We start from the raw sequence: 20,340 nt of genomic DNA, 5'->3' as shown, positions 1-20,340 counted from the left end.
ATTTTCTATAATTTAACCAACTTGGTTCATAAAATTCTCATGCTTTGCAAGAGAAGGTCTGTCAGGAAGCCTGGACGCTTCAAAATGTTCAAGTATTTGGACACATTCAAAATGTTATTCTTTATTTTGTCTCCGAGTTTCAGCAGTTTCTAGTCGCCTAGAGTAGGTGTTGGCCATCGTCCAGCATCCGAGAGATGTCAAAACGTACCTTGATGCATGCCTTCTGTCTCCAGGTGGCTGTCAGCTTCGGCGTGCTGTCCAAGGGCGGGCAGATGTCCGTCCAGCTGCCCACGTGGCAGAACGCCCTGCCCGCCAGCGCGCTGCCCGCCGTGCCCGCCGCCGCCGCGCCGCCGCTGCCCGCGCAGCTGCTGCGCCAGGAGATGCTCACCAGGTAACAAGACAAGACGACTGGACAACAGCCTACAGAGCACATATCGGACATCAGATCCGTGATAGTTCATAAGGAACTATCACGAGAGGTGGTATCGTACATGATAAAACTAGTGAAGGACATTGGTACCATTGTAACGGTATATACACGGGTCTACCAAACAATAAAATGAATCGACTGCAATCAGTGTTAAACGCAGCAGCGAGACTAATTTTTGGAATTTCTAAATTCAGTCACATCACCCCACTACTTCACAAACTCCACTGGTTACGCTTTCCCGAAAGGGTTGAGTATAAACTCTGCCTACTCATGTATAAATCAATACACAATATGGCTCCAGAGTATCTTAAGGAGCTGTGTATTCCAGATGAATTGGTTGATAGACGTCTCACGCTTCCATCGGCTACAACATCTGCAATGGGCAAAGTGATCTTACCGGCTCGCAACCAACGCACTAAATTTGGCGAGCGTGCCTTTGCTTTTGCAGGACCGACGGCGTGGAATGCTCTTCCACCAGTGGTTAGAAATAGTGAGAGTGAGATGATCTTTAGAAAAAGACAAAAAACAAATTTGTTTGCTAAATCGTTTCCACCATAATATTTTCCCCAATTCATTCACAGTGAAGCGCCCTTGAGGTATTATTTTACGAAAATGGCGCTATATAAGTTATCCAAATTTATTATTATTATTATTATTATAAACCAAGCTAGGACACACAATGCCGAACCCTCTTTTAGTGGAACGGAAGGCCTGTTGACGAACTAAACCAACCTAACTTCACCCATACAGTATAGTAGGACCTATCGGACATTGGATCCGTGATAGTTCATAAGGAACTGTCACGAGAGGTGGTATCATACATGATAAAACTAGCCAAGGACATTGGTACCTTAAATCATGCTAGGATACACAACAGCATACAGTCCTAGCTTCTAGCCACACATGCTACGTAGACTCTCGAGCCTACTTGCCCATATATACTGCTCTAACCATTCTCTACATGGCCAAATCATGGCGTTTATCACGATTGATGAGTGTGTCTGGTTTCCTTGCAGGCTGTTCACTGCGCGCCTGCACTGGGAGCTCAGCACTACGCTGACCTCCAATCACCTGCTGGCAATCATCGCGCTGGCCAACACGCTCATGTCCATGAACAACGCCACATTCATCCCGGAGCAGGAGTTCCACAGGAAGATGCACAGGTACCTGTGTAGAGCGCAGGCAGTCCGCACGGCTCTCCTAGCGATTTATTTATCATTTTCATATTATTTTTTGACATCTCATCAAAGATGATGAAGAATATGGAAGTCTGGGCATTTACGGGGCTGACGACCGTCATAGGCTGGTTTAAGTGATCACTTTGCACACGTGTAACATTCACCAATTCTACCATTATTGACAGCCACAATACTCGAATTCTTGGAAGTTCTATATATATGAAACAATTTTGAAACATTATTCTTGAATCACTAGAACTTCACTAGAGACATCTATTGGTGAGATGAAAAGAAGCTTTTCACTAAGCAGAAACTCTTATATTAGTATGTGAGGTCCGAATCCTGGATTATAATCACACACATGAGAAACGCCAGAAAATATCATTTTAATTTTTATTATTTAAGCTTTTAATTTGACCATATAATATATTTACAACATTTTGAGTGTGTCCAGATACTGGTTTCACAAAATCTGGATTATCTCCAATTACAGGAGTTATTTTCATATTACTTTTCGACAAAAAGTGTGCTAGTTTTCGTAATTTTGGTACTCAATACGCTTCTTGAGTTTCCCAGCAAAGTAATGCCTTTCCGACGTTCCTTTAAAGTTATTAGAGAAGGTGCGAATATCGCTCACTCCTTTCAAGAACGTCATAAGTCAAAAAACTTGATTTTTCAGGAGAACGTTTTCAAAGTTTAAAAATATAATGCAATGTATTAAAAAGAAATATCAAGCCACTTATTAAACTTTTTACTGTGCAACAGATCTTTACAGATGAAACCTGAAGGATTTTTCTCCATTTGAAAAATATTTATTATATTTAGAAAAAATAATTAAACAATACCTTTTCTTCAAAATGCAAAAACAACACTTTCTGCCCTGTAGCGGGTAAATATGAAGTTAAAAATATGCCGCTTTGGGTGGGATATAGTACATTTTCTGGGCATTCCGAAAACATGCACAACTGAAAATTGACGAATTTTGATTTATGACGTTCTTGAAAGGAGTGAGCGATATGTGTCTCATGAAGTATTTTTATTTTTATTTTTAATAAAATTTCAATATCTGTGTTTTTATTATTAACAAAAATACTAAAATTTCTTACTATTTCTGTGAGCCTAAGCCGCTCATTGTAGGAAATAGGTATCAAATTGTGGTAGAGTGGGTTCGAACTGAGAAACTCTGGCTCAAGAGCCCGCGACACTGACCACGGGACCACAACCCGACACATTAATCAATGAGTGATATGTCTCCGGCAGGGTTTCGGGGAGGTCTTCCGTCTCGTCGTGGTCCAAGGGAGAGGAAGAGAGGGAGGAGGCGTACGGCCAGCAGCAGGCACACATCAAACAGGGCTGGTCACTGTTGGCCACCCTGCACTGCGTGCTGCTGCCCGACAAGCTCATTGCCGCAGGTAAACACGCACAAACATGTCTCGACAGCTGTGAAGAAGGGGTTGTGGTATATTATTTTAAAGATAATTTTTTTATTATTTTGTTTAAATTCTTTTGAACTAACTAACTAACCAACCGTCACGCCGCTTCACCGCAGGGGGGGTAGGCAGAGAGAATAGAGCGCCACACCACTCTGTCCTTGCAAACATTCTTCGCCTCTTCCACGTTCATGCATCTCCTCATACATACCCGCCGATTGTTACGACTCCTAACCTGACCACTTTCAAGTATATAAATATATATAAATATATATATATATATATATATATATATATATATATATATATATATATATATATATATATATATATATATATATATATATATATATATATATATATATATATATATATATATATATATATATATATATATATATATATATATATATATATATATATATATATATATATATATATATATATATATATATATATATATATATATATATATATATATATACATATATATATATATACATATATATATATATACATATATATATATAAATTCTTTTGCACTATACAAAATTACATAAATTCAAATACAAATAAAATATAAATACAAAAAATGATCCCACAAAGGCATGGCCTGTGTGTGGGGTATACAATATAATTTAGTTCATAGTAAAATGTGTTATTATTATCTATACAAATATTTCAATTTCATACTATTTCTATAAGCCTATGCTGCTCATCATTAGAAATAGGTATAAAATTGTGGTAGAGTGGGTTCGAACCGAGAAACTCTGACTCAAGAGTCCGCGACACTAACCACGGGACCACAACCCGAGACTTATTTACTGGGTCGTCCGGTATTTGCGTGAAAGTTGTAACTTTTTATCCGGGCTTGGTACACAGTCTGCGCCGGCTAGGATAGTGCCTGACTCTTGTTTGGCACATAGTCTGTGCCGGCTGGGATTGTACCTGTCTCGTTTTAGGCACACAGTCTGTGCCGACTAGGATAGTGCCTAACTCTTGTTTGGCACACAGTGTGTGCCGGCTTGGCTAGTGCCTGACTATTATTTGGCACACAGTATGTGCCGGCTAGGATAGTGCCTGACTCTTGTTTGGCACACAGTCTGTGCCGGCTAGGATAGTGCCTGACTCTTGTTTGGCACACAGTCTGCCGGCCAGGATAGTGCCTGACTCTTGTTTGGCACACAGTCTGCCGGCCAGGATAGTGTCTGACTCTTTTTTGGCACACAGTCTGTGCCGGGCGGGATAGTGCCTGACTCTTGTTTGGCACACAATCTGTGCCGGATAGGAGTGCCTAACTCTTGTTTGGCACACAGTCTGTGCCGGCTAGGATAGTGCCTGACTCTTGTTTGGCACACAGTCTGTGCCGCCTAGGATAGTGCCTGACTCTTGTTTGGCACACAGTCTGCCGGCCAGGATAGTGCCTGACTCTTGTTTGGCACACAGTCTGCCGGCCAGGATAGTGCCTGACTCTTGTTTGGCACACAGTCCGTGCCGGGCGGGATAGTGCCTGACTCTTGTAGGCACACAGTCTGTGCCGGCTTGGCTATTGCCCGACAGTGTGTCTCATTGCCATGTCTCCTTGCTTGTCTTCAGGCTCCAAGAACTTCAAGCGGCCGCAGGTGGAGATGATGGCCCGCCGGTGGCAGCACCAGTGCCTGGAGGTGCGCGAGGCCGCGCAGGCCCTGCTGCTGGCCGAGCTGGGCAGGTGAGGCGACCCGACCTCCCGTCGGCCGGCTAGGGTGATCACCATCACTCGAAAAATATATCAACATATTACTGTTTAATTGTCTGCCTCCGTAGTGTAATGGTCAGCACGCTCGGCTGCCGTTCCGGAGGTCCCGGGTTCGCTTCCCAGGGGGGGTCAAATAGATAAAAGCGTTTTTTTTTTCACTGTAATATTTATTCCGGAGGTTCTGGGTTCGATTCCCAGGGGGTTCAAAGAAATATAAGTGAATTTTTCACTGAAACATTTATTCAATATTACCCTGGACTGGTACCTGAAGCGGAGGGCTGATCGCCTTTCCTTCATGTGTAAACGATCAAGATAACACTGCGTTTATATGACGCAGTGCCCTTTGCACCATTGGGGTGCGGATAAGGGTTTTATTATTATTTATTTTATTATTAATTTTAATAAAAAGTGTATTTTTTATATTAGATACTGTATATGTGTATTATAATATAATAAATAAACTAAAAATATATATTTGAAGTCACATAAGTGGAAGTCCTGACCGCACGGTGTGTTGCGCTTCCAGACTCGGCCCCAAGGGCCGGAAAGCCCTGGTGGACAGCTGGGCGCAGTACCTGCCGCTCTACACGCAGACGGAGAGCATCAACACGCAAGTGCCTCCTCCGCAGCAAGTGCAAGGGGACAAGGTGAGTCGAGCCAGCCGGGTCCATCCTGAGACTACACACCCCGTCTCCACTCCTGCCCCTGGCAAACAGTCCTAGCTTCTACACACATGTGTGTAGACTCTCGGGGCTACTCTCATATATCGCTTACTCTTTTCAAGAACGTCATAAATCAAAAAACTTGATTCAGGAGAACGTTTTTAATGTTTAAAAATATAATACAATCTATTAAAAATAAATATCAAGCCACTTATTGAACTTTTGACTGTGCAACAGATCTTTTTTAGGTAAAACCTGAAGGTTTTTTCTCCATTTGAAAAATATTTAGTGTATTTAAAAAAATAATTAAACAATACCTTTTCTTCAAAATGCAAAAACAACACTTTCTGCCCTGTAGCGGGTAAATATTAAGTTAAAAATAACACGCTTTTGCTGGGATATAGTATATTTTCTGTGCATTCTGAAAACATGCACAACTGAAAATTGACGATTTTTGTTTTATGACGTTCTTGAAAGGAGTGAGCGATATACTGCCATAACCATTCTCTACATGGCTACACCATCTAATACACCCTTGATCTTCCCAACTATACCTGCCTCAGCTGCACATATATACCTTCTGTTCTCTTCACTCCTGATCCTAGCATACAGTCCTAGCTTCTAGCCACATTGCTAACTCCTTTCAACATCGTCATATATCAAAAATCGTCAATTTTCAGTTGTAAGTAACAATCAAGATAACACTGCGTCAATACGATGCAGTGCCCTATGCACCATTGGGTGCGGATAAGGGTTAGAAGAAGAATCCTGAATTATAATCGCATGCATGGGAAACGCCGGAAAACATCCTTTTCATTTTATAATTTTGCATATCAGGGATCGATTTTGACTGGCGTCCCGTCTACTTTGCAGGAAGAGGAGATGGAAGAAGAGGAAGAGGAGGAGGAGGCCATGCGGAAGCCGTCTTCCATGGCCGAGCTGAAGAGGAAGCAGACCACGGCCGTCGTCCTGCTGGGGGTCATAGGCGCTGAATTCGGCCAGGACATTAATAGCGAAGGTAGACAATGATTCCGTAGCGATATGATGCTGCTCCGATATGAGGTCAGGCCGATCAGTCCAGCACTCCACGTTCTTGGATCGAGGAGTGTAACTAGTTGAGAAGGAAATGGAGGAGAGATAGGACATGAGAAGGTGAAAAGCAGCATATATATATATATATATATATATATATATATATATATATATATATATATATATATATATATATATATATATATACATTTATATATATATATATATATATATATATATATATATATATATATATATATATATATATATATACATTTATATATATATATATATATATATATATATATATATATTTATATATATATATATATATATATATATATATATATATATATATATATATATATATATATATATATATATATATATATATATAAATGTATATATATATATATATATATATATATATATATATATATATATATATATATAAATGTATATATATATATATATATATATATATATATATATATATATATATATATATATATATATATATATATATATATATATATATATATATATATATATATATATATATATATATATATATATATATATATATATATATATATATATATATATATATATATATATAAATGTATATATATATATATATATATATATATATATATATATACATTTATATATATATATATATATATATATATATGTATATACATATATGTATATATATATATATATATATATATATATATATATATATATATATATATATATATATATACATAAATGCATTCAAAATCTTAAATCTTCCAAAGCTATTCGCCAACTGCTTTGAAGTTTTGATACAACGTTGCATTCGAATACGCGCTCTTTTTCATAAGCCCACACTGTGATAGATAAAAACTTGTGTTTCTAAAACAGCTTTTTCGACCGCAATGGCAGCGCCATCTGTTGAAAGCAGACTGCAACACCTTCAGTACTAAAAAAAAAAATTGCTCACGGCGGACAGTATGCTTCTTGACGGCTGCCGTCTCTTTTCGACTGCACCGTTGTATCGTAGATTTTCTAATATCGCTTCAGAGGCATTGCGAAATGAAACGCGCTACAGCTGCGTGCTTTCTGTTTTCTTGCTTTTTCTTTTAACCGGACTGAGCCACCACCCGATTCATATCTCCCTGGAGCGTTTGGTTGGCTTGCCATGTAGATACCCCCTTCACGCTTAGCGAGCCAGTACAGTGTGATTTTTATTTTCGCCAATAATCATTTCCAACATTTTGAGTGTGTCCAAATACTTGTTCACAAAATCTGGATTATCTCCAATTACAGGAGTTATTTTCATATTATTTTTGACATCTCATCAAAGATGAAGAAGAATATGGAAGTCTGGGCATTTACGGGGCTGACGACCGTCATAAGCTGGTTTAAGTGATCACTTTACACACGTGTAACATTCACCAATTCTACCCATTATTGACAACCACACTACTCAAATTCTTCTTTAAATTCTCCTTTACATCTCACCAATAGATGTCTCTAGTGAAGTTCTAGTGATTCAAGAACAAGGTTTCTAAATTGTTTCATATATACAGAGCTTCCAAGAATTTGAGTAGTGTGGTTGTCAATAATGGGTAGAACTGGTGAATGTTACACGTGTGTAAAGTGATCACTTAAACCAGCCTATGACGGTCGTCAGCCCCGTAAATGCCCAGACTTCCATATTCTTCTTCATCTTTGATGAGATGTCAAAAATAATATAATAATCATTTCACTATCTTGAGTGTGTCCAAATCCTTGTTCACAAATCTGGACTAAAAGCGATTGCACTTGGGAGTCATTTATACATATTCTTCTTCATTTATGTTGAGATGTAAAAAAAAATGTAAAAAACAACTCCTAATGGGAGATAATCCAGATTTGTGAACAAGTATTTGAACGCACTCATAATGTTGTAAAGAAAATGGAAGTCTGGGTATGTACAAGGCTAATGGCCTGTCAGACGCTGGTCAAGTGATCACTATCCTGTCTTATATATTTTTTTCAATTCGCAAAAAAACTTGAATTTCATACTATTTCTGTGAGCCTAGGCGGCTCTTTATTACAAATAGGTATCAAATTGCGGTAGAGCGGGTCTGAACCGCGAAACTCTGACTCAAGAGTCCGCGACGCTAACCGCGGGACCGCAACCCGACACAAATTCTAAATATTCCATTCCGCCAATCATGGGTAGAATTGGTGAAAGTTACACACGCGTGAAGTGATCACTCAACCAAACCTGTGACGGGCCGTAAGCCCCAAGCCGTATTCATAATATCATTCTAAGTAGGTACTTAGAATGATATTATGAAAATATTTCAAAAATTTCAAAAATAATAATGAAAATTGTTGAAACGCGTTTTTTTTTCACTGTAATATTAATTCCGGAGGTTTGATTCCCAGGGGGGGTCAAATGAATATAAGTGAATTTTTCACTGAAACATTTATTCAATATTACCCTGGACTGGTGCCTGAAGCGGAGGGCTGATCACCTTTCCTTCGTGTGTAAGCGATCAAGATAACACTGCGTTTATATGAAGCAGTGCCCTATGCACCAATGGGGTGCGGATAAGGGTTTTATTATTATTATATCAATATTTATTCAATATTTCCCGCGTTTTTCGTAATGATCAGTCCTAAGGCCTGCAAATGCCCAGACTTCTTCAATTTTCTTCTTCATCTATGTTGAGACCTCAAAAAAAAATTACGACATCCAGCCAGCCTGCGTTTATTCCACTGCCAGCATGTGTGTCTTGTTTTTTAAATCAATCATATTTTTCAAGCATACGTTTTTTCCCTCTTTACTAATTGCATCCCTCGTTGAAATCTATCCCAAACAGGAGCGGCGAATAATAAAAGGAGACAAGGCGACGACGTGCGTAGGAAAAATTCCGTTGTCGAAGGTACGTACCTTGCTACTTATGCGCACGATTTACCGCACTTCCCGCACCCCGAACGCTTCAAGCAGTATCCTCCACTTTAGCACCGAACCAAATTGTTCCACGATTCTATATTTGGTCTAGAGTTGAGGGTGAAATTTCGAGGCCGCGTCACGTTTATCAGGCACATTTCGTTACACGAGAGAGAAGGAAGAGAAAGGGTGTAGAAAGTGCATTATTAACCCTTATGGGGAAACATGTCCTCACTAATTACAAGCATCCACGGCCCCATTGGTTACTCCACAGAAGCTGCGTTTTATTAAAAAAAAAATTAATAAACAGACTTACTTGAGTGTTTCACGTTTTTATATTCACAAAATTAAGTTTACAAATAATTACTCGCAGGGGTAGGCAGAGAAGATGGAACGCCACCCTCTTCTGTCCTGACATACATTCCTCGCCTCCTTCACATCTATACATCTAGTCATACATGCCCTCCGATTACCTTTGACACCGCCAGATTTTAGGTTCTGATTGATCTGATCGTGCCAAGTCTTTTTCGGTCGTCCACGTCTGTTTTCCCTCTCACATTCGCCACATATATTTTCTTAGTCATTCTCTCGTTATCCATTCGCTCGACATGTCCATACGAATGTCTAATTCGTTTGATAATGCCCTAACAAGGCGAAACAATTGTCACAATATAATTTTTTATGTGTTTTTGTTAATAAAATACAACTTACTAGACTCAAAAAATCTGTGTTTGATTTAAAATTAATACATAAAGGCTTCTTTATATTATGTGCCTATGTATGGTTAGGTTAGCTCAAAGAGCGCTTGTTTTGGTAGTGTGATATAGCCTGTGTGTGTGACTTGGTTGTATGTGAGTGTGATGTGGTTAGGTCAGGTTAATGAGCCCTTGTTCCGACACTATATATGACCTATCACCCATGTGTGGGAATGTCCAGGGTTCGGTGTGGGGCACGGCAGCCTGTCGCGGCTGACGGCGCTGGCGCTGGCGCACCTGGTGCTGGCGCCGGGCACGCCGCGCCTGCCCGCGCACACGCCGCTGCGCCGCGCCGCCGTGGACCTGCTCGGCCGCGGCTTCACCGTCTGGGAGCCCTACCTGGACGTCAGCAAGGTGCTGCTGGGTGAGTGTGCCAACATACCAACATATCAATGCTGACATTCCAACATCCCAAAGCATATGTACCGTTATCTAAATCTTGACTTAGAACCATGTCAATATTTACATTCCAACATTTTAAACTTGACATTTCGACATACATTAAGATCTCAATTTTAACATACCAACATCTCAATACTGATATTCCAACATCCCAAATCTGACATACAAACATCTATATCTGGACATTCTAGTATTGAAATACAATCATCTCAAACTTGATATCGCTCATTCCTTTCAAGAACGTCATAAATCAAAAAAATAGATTTTTCAGGATAACGTTTTTAAACTTTAAAAATAAAACACAATGTATTAAAAATAAATATCAAGCCACTTATTGAACTTTTTACTGTGCAACACATATTTTTAGGTAAAACCTGAAGGTTCTTTCTCCATTTGAAAAATATTCAATAACTTTAAAAAAATAATTAAACAACACCTTTTCATCAAAATGCAAAAACAACGCTTTCTGCCCTGTAGCGGGTAAATATTAAGTTGAAAATATGCCGCTTTCACCGGGATATAATACATTCTCTGGGCATTCCGAAAACATGCACAACTGAAAATTGTCAATTTTTGATTTATGACGTTCTTGAAAGGAGTGAGCGATATACAAATAAGACATTTTAGCATCTCGATTTTGGCCCAGGTCTGCTGGACATGTGCTGCGACGCGGACAAGCTGGTGCCCTCCATGACGTACGGGCTGCCGCTCACTCCGCAGGCCGACTCCTGCCGGACGGCGCGCCACGCACTCACGCTCATCGCCACGGCCAGGTGACTAAAGCCCTCGCCAGCATGTCGGGCATCGTACACGGTGTAGTCTCGCTGGAGAGCTGACGTCCTGTCCCGTGTATGTCTGCTGTGCTGGTCGGAGTTGTGGGCGTCTGTGTACCGGCCGACGTCGAGTCGGAATCGGATCTAGCTGACTAATTGAACTAAACACTAATCCCTTTCACTGCCTACACCGGGGTACTTCTAGAAAACTTGGTGATGGACTTACAATTTTGTATTTATTTAGATTGGCAGTGACAGGTATATTGAAAGCTTTTAAATGTAAATTCATAGTAAAATCGGGATACAATTTTATATTGTTTCACATTTTCAATCAATTTCGCAACTTAGTTAAAAAAAAATGCTTAGCAAGAGCAGATCTGTCAGAAAGCCTAGATGCTTCTGTATCAGATCTGGGCATGCGGTGGGACAGCTTTCAATATGTACAACTAACTATTGTTAGATATAGATCTAGAAGGTCTGTCAGGAAGCCTAGATGCTTCTGTATCAGATCTGGGCATGCGGGGGGACAGCTTTCAATATGTACAACTAACTATTGTTAGATATACATCTAGAAGGTCTGTCAGGAAGCCTAGATGCTTCTGTATCAGATCTGGGCATGCGGTGGGACAGCTTTCAATATGTACAACTAACTATTGTTAGATATAGATCTAGAAGGTCTGTCAGGAAGCCTAGATGCTTCTGTATCAGATCTGGGCATGCGGGGGGACAGCTTTCAATATGTACAACTAACTATTGTTAGATATAGATCTAGAAGGTCTGTCAGGAAGCCTAGATGCTTCTGTATCAGATCTGGGCATGCAGCGGGACAGCTGTGAATGGAAGGCTGACGAGAGAGATCTGTCCGCAGGCCGGCGGCGTTCATCACGACGATGGCGCGCGAGGTGGCGCGCTCGGCGGCGCAGCAGGCGGCGGGCGGCGCGGCGGGCGCGGCGGGCGGCGCGGTCGAGAAGGGTGGCGCGGGCGGCGGCGCGGGCAGCGCGGGCGGCGCGCTGCAGCGCTCGCGGGCCGAGGTGCTGCGCGGCATCGAGCTGCTGGTGGACCGCCAGCTGCCCGAGGTGCAGGAGCTGCTCGTGGAGGTGGGTACCGGCCAACTTCTAGCTAACCAACTGACTAAATACCAAGTCCTAACTAAATACAAATCCTTTTTTATACAACATTTTATGGTTGACCGGTTGTTTTTTTTTACTCTGAGAAACGTTTGTGTATGGATGATTCTATTCCTGATTTTTTTTACATTAACATTTTTAGTTTTACTTGGTGAATACCACTATTTTTTTTAAATCCCTGTTTTTTTTTGCATACATTTATTTAGATCACAATGTATACATATTTAGAACTTTTTTTTTTGCAGGTGGAGTTCTTTTAATACATTTTTTATTGTTTTTAACGATTTTAACCTAATACACACACAAAAAAGAGAAAAAAATTAAGAATGTAAACATTTTACAATTTTCACAAAATTAACTTTTGATCATTTACCCATTCCTTTATTTTGCCTTTGTTCCATATTTTATTTTGACCTCTAACCTCCGTCGGCAACAAATTAAAAATGTTCGGAACGATATATTGCAGTGTTGGACTCCCATATTTATTGTTAATTCTTGGGACTATCAAACCTTCGTTGTGTGTACATTGTGTATAATGGTTGTGTACTAAAGGATTGACATTTATTTTAATCTGGGCACCCGACTGGGGCCAGTAATGCTACTGAACCCATGTCACTATTACATGCGGTGTTTATCAGCTCCAAAAAGGCGTATCTTGACATAAATCCTTAACAAGTATTCTCTTATTAGCCAGTTGTGGTGTCCCCCAAGGCACCCAGCTGGGACCAGTAATGCTACTGAACCCATGTCACTATTAGATGTGGTGTTTATCAATTCCAAAAGGGCGTATCTTGACATAAATCCTAAACAAGTATTCTCTCATTAGCCAGTTGTGGTGTCCCCCAAGGCACCCAGCTGGGGCCAGTAATGCTACTGAACCCATGTCACTATTAGATGCGGTGTTTATCAATTCCAAAAGGGCGTATCTTGACCTAAATCCTTAACAAGTATTCTCTTATTAGCCAGTTGTGGTGTCCCCCGAGGCACCTAGCTGGGACCAGTAATGCTACTGAACCCATGTCACTATTAGCTGTGGTGTTTATCAGCCCCAAATGGCGCATCTTGATATGAATCCTCAACAAATATCCTCTTATCAGCCATTTGTGGTATCCCCCAAGGCACCTGTCTAGCTCTCCTCTGTGCGTGTTGATGAGTGGTCTGTGTGTGTCGCAGGTGATGGACATCGTGCTGCACTGCGTGGACCAGTCGCACCTCAAGTCCAAGGGGCTGAGCGAGGTGTTCCCGGCCATCTGCCGCTACAACCAGGTCTCCCACTGCCCGGCCACCCGGAGGATCGCGGGTGACTATCTCAACCATTACCAATGCGATGAAAATGCATTTTCCGACTACGATTTTATTTACAACATTTTGAGTGTGTCCAAGTACTTGTTCACAAAATCTGGATTATCTCCAATTACAGGAGTTATTTTCATATTCTTTTTGACATCTCATCAAAGATGAAGACGAATATGGAAGTTTGGGGATTTACGGGGCTGCCGGCCGTCATAGTCTATTGGTGTTATGGATATTGGTGTTCTCAAAATTGACTGTGGATATTTTTACATTGTTGATTCTAACGCTGTTGATATTGGTACTGTCAATATTGCCATTGTTGATTCTGACTGGACTGTGTGTGTGTGTGCGCGCAGTGGGCAGCCACAGCGGGCAGGTGGCCATGTACGAGCTGCGGCAGGGCCGCTGCCAGCTGCTGGCCGCGCACGCCGCGCCGCTCAGCGCCTGCGCCTTCAGCCCCGACGGCAAGTTCCTCGTCACCTACTCCTGCAGCGAGAACCGACTCAACTTCTGGCAGACCACCACCGGTGAGACCCCCCCCCCCCCACTCCAACCAATCACCCATTCACCCATACACGCCAACACCCATTCACCCAATCATCCATTCACCCAAACACGCCATCACCCATTCACCTATTCATCCAATCACCTTTTCACCCAATCGCTTAATCACCCATTCGCTCATTCACCCATTCATTTAATCAATCACCCAATTACCAATTCACCCAATCTCACCCAACCACCCATTCACTCAATCACCCATTCACCCAATCAATCACCCATTCATCCTTTCACCCAATCACCCGTTCACCCAATTACCCAGTGAACTCTTTTGCGGCTCGAGTGACTCTTGTCCGTAGTGACTGGGCTTATTTGAACGTAACATCGGTCTCGTGTTGCAGGCATGTTCGGGCTGGGCGCGCCGCAGACGCGCTGCGTCAAGTGCTACAGCACGGCGCCGCTGGCGGACGCGGCGCGCCTGTCCCCCGCGCGGCTGGCGCGCCTCACCTGGTCCGGCCCGCGCCAGGCCACGCTCACGCTGGCCGACGGCTCCGAGACGCGCTTCAACGTCTAAGAGGCACTGCACTCGGAGCAGCTGCCACATGTCGACAGTCCTCAATGCGCCGCGCCGTGACCCACCCTGGCCGACGCTACGATAGCACAATGTCTGGCATAACATGACATCTAGGGGCTTTGTGCAACATCAATAACATACCATCTAGGGGGTTTGTGCAACATCAATAATAACCCATCAAGGGGGTTTGTGCAACATCAATAACATACCATCTAGAGGGTTTGTGCAACATCAATAATAACCCATCAAGGGGGTTTGTGCAACATCAATAACATACCATCTAGAGGGTTTGTGCAACATCAATAATGTAGCATCCAGGGGCCGTATGCAACATCAATAACACGCCATCTCTCTCTAGATGCGGCAACCCTCTGTTTTTTGTAACATTAATATCATAACACATCCAGGGAGGTTTGTGCAACATCAATAATTAAGTATCTAGTGGGCGTTTGCTACATTTATTTATTTTATTACATAACCTTTAGGGGCCATGTGCAACATCAATGACATAGCATCTAGAAGGCTTGTGCAGGATTCAATACATAACGTGGGGCGCGTGCAACATCATAGACATACTCAAATACTTCTTGGGTGCGTACGCTGTACACATAATACAACATCTAGGGGGCGCATGCAACATCACGAACACAACATCTAGGGGGCATTAGCAACACGGGCACGGGTGCCGGCGCATTGAGTGTTCTCGTATCTAGAGTAATTTAACCCTAAGCTAGCCTAAGTATTTATTGGGAAAATTATATTATTGATATAATCCGTTTATTGTATGTTACATGAAAAATTATAGTGAATTTGAAATTATTCCTATATATTTATCTAGTCTAGCGATTTAATTTAATTGTTGAAATAGCGTAGGATTTTTATTGAGCTGCTATACAGCTCTCAGAAGTAGCCTTTTCCTTCTTCAAACCCTTATCCGCACCCCAATGGTGCATGCAGCACTGCATCGTATAAATCCAGCGTTATCTCGATCGTAAACACATGAAGGAAAGGTGATCAGCCCTCCGCTTCGGGTACCAGTCCAGGGTAATATTGAGTATTTTTAATTAATGTTTTACTTAGTAAATACCACTATTTCTTAAAATCTACTGTGACACGTGTTTCCATGCATTCCCTACCCCCTCTTCAACCTTCAACGTCCCAAGGACCCAACTCTAAAATTTGGAATTAGCTTCACATACGGTGTTTGAAAATGATGCGGAATGCATCGAAACACGTGTCACAGTAGATTTTAAGAAATAGTGGTATTTACTAAGTAAAACATTAATTAAAAATGGATAGATTTTACCACAAAGTGACTGCCGAATCAATTAGTGAGATAATATTGAGTATATAACTATTACAGTGAAAAAAATCACTTATCGAAGCCGGGACCTCCAGAACGGTAGCTGAGCGTGCTGACCATCACACTACGGAGGCGGACAGCAGAAGTAGTACTCCAGCATATTTACAAAAATACCTTAACACCTTAACGACCGTCGTGCGTTTGCGCGGAAATCAGAATTGACCGCTAAGGACCATTCCCGCGTTGTCGCGGAATCGCAGTGGTACCTCTCATAATGAGTAATTCGTATAGCAAGCGAAAAAAATTCTTAAAATGTTGCTCCCTTAACAAGGGTTGTTTCGCATAGGGAGTAACAGAGGATGGGAAGTCCCTTTTTCACGGCATTCACTTGTGAACCGGGACTTTTGCGGCTTGGGAAGGAGTTACCGGGAGCATCCTCACTTCTGCTTGTAAAAACTTTGGCCAGAGTGTTGTCATATCGCTCACTCCTTTCAACAACGTCAGATAAAAATTGTCAATTTTCAGTTGTGCACGTTTTCGAAACGCCCAGAAAATATGCTATATCCCAGCAAAAGCGGCATATTTTTAACTTAATATTTACCCGCTACAGGGCAGAAAGTGTTGCTTTTGCATTTTGAAGAAAAGGTATTGTTTAATTTTTTTTTTTTAATACACAAAATATTTTTCAAATGGAGAAAAAACCTTCAGGTTTTACCTAAAAAGATCTGTTGCACAGTAAAGAGTTCAATAAGTGGCTTGATATTTATTTTTAATACATTGTATTATATTTTTAAACTTTAAAAATTGTCTCCCGAAAAATCAAGTTTTTTGATATATGACGTTGTTGAAAAATAAACCATTTTTGAATTTGTCTAGCTGGCAACGATGTCTGCCAATTATTATTGTTGCATAGGGCACTGCGTTGACTTGTGCAGTTTTATCTTGAAAATCTTTTACACAAAGGCACCGTGACCAGTCCTGCGCTACATTGATATATTTTGATCTGTGCATTAGTTACATAAGCTAGTGCGAGTGCGGGTATGCAGCTCCGGGCGCCCTAGCCATTACTGCTATCTTTTTTTTAGTTGTAATGTCATTCATTCTTAGATTTTTCCCTCGTGTCCCGTCCAAATTTGAAAATCTATAGCACAGAACTGATCACCTTGCTTTCGTAGTTGGTGGTCTATTGATGATGGGATGCGATGCCCAGTGCACCATTTCGGTGTGCCTAGGGCCAAAGAATCGTCAGTCGTAAAGACATAACCACCGGGCTTCAAACGCCAACAAAATAACGTAACGTTTAAGGTAACGTAATAATTTAACGGCGTTATTATAACGTTGATAACGTTATAATGTTCTATTGTATTGTTCTGGGCTTAGAAATTTTTTAGCTAATAAGTTGTATTTAAAGTATGTAGTAACTAATCAACTCTTTGCTTTGTTAAACTTGGAATATATCAATTAAATGTGTTTGATGTAAAAATATATAATAAAGAAAGATACTGTTACAATATCAATGCGTTTTATTTACATTAAGGTGGAGACTGACCGGAGCATTATATTTATATATATATATATATATATATATATATATATATATATATATATATATATATATATATATATATATATATATACATATATACATATATATATATATACATATATAAATATATACATATATACATATATACATATATACATATATACATATATACATATATACATATATATATATATATATATATATATATATATATATATATATATATATATATATATATATACATATATACATATATACATATATATATATATATATATATATATATATATATATATATATATATATATATATATATATATATATATATATATATATATATATATATATATATATATATATATATATATATATATATATATATATATATATATATATATATATACATATATACATATATATACATATATATATATATATATATATATATATATATATATATATATATATATATATATATATATATAATAATAATAATAAAACCCTTATCCGCACCCCGATGGTGCATAGGGCACTGTCATATAAACGCAGTGTTATCTTGATCGTTTACACATGAAGGAAGGGTGATCAGCCCTCCGCTTCAGGTACCAGTCCAGGGTAATATTGAATAAATATTTTAGTGAAAAAAATCACTTATATTTATTTTACCCCCTTGGGAATCGAACCCAGGACCTCCAGAACGGTAGCCGAGCGTGCTGACCATTACACTACGGAGGCGGACAATATATTATATATATACATATATATATTTAAACATATATATATATATACACATATATACCATATATATATATATATATATATATATATATATATATATATATATATATATATATATATATATATATATATATATATATATATATTGAAAAAAAATTCTTTTGAACGGGTTATGTCATACAAGGTATTTTAAGAAATAATAAAATATAAACATAAGTATACTTTTATTAAAAGTAACAAAATCATACATAAGTATTTCCTATTACTATACATTTCCCTTTTTACACAAAATTTGGCTATATTTAACAACTAGCGGAAGTTATACATTCTACAATCAGATCTCCACACCTCCAACACAAGTATTGGATACAAACACAGCAAGCTCCAAACTAATCACCCAACAATTTATTATGTCAGACACTGGATAATTCATCACACGGGTGACATATGGAGGTGTCTCAACTTGAAATGAAACATCTTTTTTATTGTAACTGCAGACAGTTGGTAGAATTCCATATTGAATTGTTGGGTAATATATCCAAAATTAAACAAGGTCTATTGGATTGAATTCTACATTTATTTATGTATATGGTAATACGTGACGCGTTTCCTCTTATAAAGAGGTTTGATAATGTCTTAATAAGGCGAAACGCGTCACGTATTAACATATCGTAGTCGTACAGGAGAAAGTGACCAACTACCAAAACGTAAAATGTTCAGGAGGGCCATTTAAGTCACTTTTGCTTGGCAACAAAATAAACATCAGTCACTTTTAACTAGTCAATATATTATTCGTTCGCCTCCGTAGTGTAATGGTCAGCACGCTCGGCTACCGTTCTGGAGGTCCCGGGTTCGATTCCCAGGGGGGGTAAAATAAATATAAAGTGATTTTTTTCACTGTACTATTTATTCGATATTACCCTGGACTGGTGCCTGAAGCGGAGGGCTGATCACCTTTCCTTCATGTCTAAACGATCAAGATAACACTGCGTTTGTATTACGCAGTGCCCTATGCACCATTGGGGTGTAAAAATAATTTAAAGTATTATACTTCCAAGTTTAAAATCCTTTGAGATTTTTTTCAGGGCAATATTAAGCTAGTAAGATATCAAATAGTCAATGATCTTGTTTTTGTAAAACAATGCACTTGGTCACTTTCTCCTGTTTGACTACGATAAACATAAATAAATGTAGAATTCAATCCAATAAACCTTGTTTAGTTTTGGATATATTACCCAACAATGAAACGTGTATCCTTCCTCTTCATATGGAAGTCTGGGCATCCCAGGGCTAACGACCTGCCATCTGGCTGGCTTGAGCGATCACTTTACTAAATAAAAAAATTATAAAATAATTACAATATGTATAAATTTTATTGTCAATTACCCTTTCATTACTCTTAGCCTATTTTTTTTTCATATATTTTGACTTTGATATGACCTATTTATTGTAACTGCAGACAGTTGGTAGAATTCCATATTGAATTGTTGGGTAATATATCCAAAATAAAACAAGGTTTGTTGGATTGAATTCTACATTTATTTATGTATATCTTAATACGTGATTCGTCTTCATAGGACATTATCAAACACTCGATATTCTCCTAAGAAGTGTGTTTGATAATGTCCTAAGAAGAGGAAACGCGTCACGTATTAAGATATACATAAATAAATGTAGAATTCAATCCAACAAAAACCTCGTCTTATTTCGGATATATTACTAAACAATTTGATATGACCGCCATAATATTTTATTAATATAACGTAGTTATTACTGATGTGTAAAGGCAACTGGCTGTAACTCAAGTTGCGGCTGTTTGGCGTAACACGGCTCAAAGCATTCTTATACCTGACCTCTATCATATATACAATCACAGATTTTGCTCCATCTCTTTCCTTTGCCGAAATATTCATTATCCAAATAGCCGCA

The 20,340-nt window shown here is 39.3% G+C and overlaps 1 protein-coding gene across 6 annotated transcripts in view; it reads left to right on the top strand.

Moving 5' to 3' along the window:
* The window catches only part of Rbcn-3B (WD repeat-containing protein Rbcn-3B), a 75,681-nt gene extending 58,047 nt beyond the window's left edge, over positions 1 to 17,634 (top strand). For 4 of the 6 annotated variants that reach the window (XM_088273331.1, XM_088273337.1, XM_088273333.1 and 1 more), the window contains 13 exons: positions 234 to 391; positions 1,447 to 1,593; positions 2,869 to 3,020; positions 4,635 to 4,746; positions 5,300 to 5,420; positions 6,273 to 6,453; positions 9,329 to 9,391; positions 10,336 to 10,518; positions 11,203 to 11,329; positions 12,198 to 12,426; positions 13,630 to 13,756; positions 14,106 to 14,276; positions 14,652 to 17,634. In XM_088273331.1, the coding sequence (XP_088129457.1) occupies positions 234 to 391; positions 1,447 to 1,593; positions 2,869 to 3,020; positions 4,635 to 4,746; positions 5,300 to 5,420; positions 6,273 to 6,453; positions 9,329 to 9,391; positions 10,336 to 10,518; positions 11,203 to 11,329; positions 12,198 to 12,426; positions 13,630 to 13,756; positions 14,106 to 14,276; positions 14,652 to 14,824 (1,944 nt within the window). In that variant the 3' untranslated portion in view covers positions 14,825 to 17,634. The remainder of the gene's footprint in view (positions 1 to 233; positions 392 to 1,446; positions 1,594 to 2,868; positions 3,021 to 4,634; positions 4,747 to 5,299; positions 5,421 to 6,272; positions 6,454 to 9,328; positions 9,392 to 10,335; positions 10,519 to 11,202; positions 11,330 to 12,197; positions 12,427 to 13,629; positions 13,757 to 14,105; positions 14,277 to 14,651) is intronic. The other 2 variants (XM_088273332.1, XM_088273334.1) reach the window with 2 other exon arrangements.
* Positions 17,635 to 20,340: the final 2,706 nt, after the last annotated feature.

The sequence above is a fragment of the Brachycentrus maculatus genome, unplaced genomic scaffold (genome assembly GCF_059751285.1).
Source record: "Brachycentrus maculatus isolate JH-2025_06_01 unplaced genomic scaffold, ASM5975128v1 h1tg000566l, whole genome shotgun sequence".
Taxonomy (NCBI): Eukaryota; Metazoa; Arthropoda; class Insecta; order Trichoptera; family Brachycentridae; genus Brachycentrus; species Brachycentrus maculatus.
Note: the sequence above shows the minus strand (reverse complement) of the source record. Positions and strands in the feature narration are given on the sequence as shown.